This window comes from Cyprinodon variegatus, unplaced genomic scaffold (genome assembly GCF_000732505.1).
Source record: "Cyprinodon variegatus isolate N-32 unplaced genomic scaffold, C_variegatus-1.0 Scaffold114, whole genome shotgun sequence".
NCBI classification, from domain to species: Eukaryota; Metazoa; Chordata; class Actinopteri; order Cyprinodontiformes; family Cyprinodontidae; genus Cyprinodon; species Cyprinodon variegatus.
Genome location: NW_015150567.1, coordinates 791,824 through 794,117, shown reverse-complemented (window position 1 = coordinate 794,117; position 2,294 = coordinate 791,824). Strand labels below are relative to the sequence as shown.

At 34.7% G+C, this 2,294-nt stretch overlaps 1 protein-coding gene across 1 annotated transcript in view; it reads right to left on the bottom strand.

Moving 5' to 3' along the window:
- The window catches only part of abcc12 (ATP binding cassette subfamily C member 12), a 43,591-nt gene that overhangs the window by 22,482 nt on the left and 18,815 nt on the right, over positions 1–2,294 (bottom strand). Inside the window, exons 6-8 of the mRNA XM_015375181.1 lie at positions 1,659–1,895; positions 1,397–1,570; positions 977–1,124 (exon numbers count right to left, since the gene is read on the bottom strand). Coding sequence (XP_015230667.1) covers positions 977–1,124; positions 1,397–1,570; positions 1,659–1,895 — 559 coding nt within the window. The remainder of the gene's footprint in view (positions 1–976; positions 1,125–1,396; positions 1,571–1,658; positions 1,896–2,294) is intronic.

The window sequence follows — 2,294 nt, the reverse complement described above, 5'->3', positions numbered from 1 at the left end:
AATTGCATTTTTATTATTTCAAGCGCATTTTATCTAAATATCTTATTTTATGAGTAAAAATACTCATTCCATTGGCAAATCATCTCATTAACCTACTAAAATTAAGGGTAAATGCACTTAATTTAAGACAGTTTTACTTATTTCTAGATCGTTTTCCCAATGTGAGCCATAATGCAAAAGGAAAATCAGTGATACTTCAGTTTTGACATTGACAAGGCCTCTAGAAACATCCCTAACGTTATTAAATCAATAAATCAACTAATAAATAATTACTACATCAAAGGTCCATTAATTGAGCAGTTGAAAGAGTTAATCGGCAGATGAACATACATATATACATTCACAGGTTTCCAACACTGGAATAACAGATCTACAAATAAATAGAAACTTTCTTAAAATTTATTTTCCTTAAGCTGAGTAGGTTAAAAAAAAAAAAAAAGATCAACCAAATGAATATGTTTTTTGTTTTTTTTACCTTTAAAAGAAAAGAATCAGCTATTATGTATTTGACACAGAAATACTTGTTTGAAACATTTCATGTTATTCCATTAGAAAACTGTCCTACTTGCTCAAATTAAGGGAGAAAATTTTTATTCCAAGAAAAATGGACTTATCTATATTTAAATGTTTGCACACTGCAAAAATGTTCCAGAAATAACTAAAATTTTCTCAAATTAAGTGTATTTACCCTTGATTTGAGTACGTAAATGAGATAATTTGCCAATGGGATGAGTATTTTTACTCTTAGAATAAGATAATTAGATAATATGCGCTTGAAATAAGACAATGCAGTTGTGTTTTCTTATTTTAAACCTAAATTGTCTTCTTCCATTGGCAATATGTCTCTTTTATCTCCTCAATTCAAGAACAAATGCACTTATTTTAAGAAAAAATGACTTATCTAGAATTGGATTTTTTCCAGTGCAGTGATATTTTGAGAGGCACTAATTGGTTGACATGCAGCTTCTAAACGTACCTGCAATCTTGTTCTCGAAGGACTCCTCCCAGGCGTACATCTTGATGAGCTTTATGCTGTTTAGAATCTCATTCATTGTGCGAACGCGGCTGTCTGTTATCTGCATGGCTTTCCATCTGAATTTATTGATTAATTTTGCCAAGGAAAACTGCAGGGAAAGAGTTTTGTTCAAGGCTGCATTCAAAGTTGATTAGCATAAAAAAACAAACACCTAATTCAGTATTTCAGAAGGTGCTCCTATAAAAACAAACATTTCCAAGCCCAGCTGCAAAATCAGGTCAAATATTGTCATCCTTTATTTCCTTTATATCCAATATCATATTTAATCTTAAATGAACTACTGTTTATAGCTTTTTATTGTTGATTTAATGCATCTGAGAAAACAAACTAAATGTTGAGGTTATGATAAGAGCTGCTGACCTGTATGGGGACAAACAGGATGTAGCAAAAGACTCCTGTCAGGGCGGTGTAACCGAGAACATAGCAGGCATATACAATACAGGCAATGAAGATCACTGGGGTGCTGAATGCAAAGCTTCCAAAAACTGACGCCTCAAACAACCTGTGGCCGTCATTGGTCAAGACATTTATCATCTGCATGTATGGAAGGCAGAGGAGAAAGCAGTTTTGCTTTTTACATGCTGCATTGGACTGGAAAACTTTGCAAATATGTCCTTTTTACCTCTCCCATTGAAATCCCGCTGTGGACCCTGAGAGAGATGACTTTCTGATAGGCCATGGATGAGAAGGCTCCTTTAAGTCTGGCTGCTGTGCGCAGGTTTAGCGCCCACATGAGGGAAATGAAGAACGCTTTGAAGAACTCGGTGCAGAACAGAGCCACGGCCAAACCGGCACCATAGGTCACCGTACTCTTTCCAGGGTTTTCAATATAGTTCAGGATTTTGTTAACAATGATGCCCTGGGGGGGACAGGGAGACACCAGGTAATCATAAAAACCTTCATTATATTCGAGGAACACACATTTTTTGCATATTTATGAAACAGAAGGAAAATCGTACTTTTTTTCAAGATTTCTTAAAAAACTACAGCTGAAAAGTGGGAGTTTGCTCTGTGTCAGAATCCATAATGAAGAAAATTCCAGTTGGGTAAAGGAAAAACTAAGCCTAACCCATAGAGGCAAAGGTATTTAGTCTATTTCGACAACAAAAATTAAGTGAGGTTAAAAAGCTCTTAGACAGATTTTTATTTAATAGTAAATTCAATGAATTCCAGATACTTTAATTAGCTTCCCAATCATTAGCTATAATTATCACAATAAAACTGCCGTCAGGAATCCAGTTTGTGTGGTCTGTTTTTG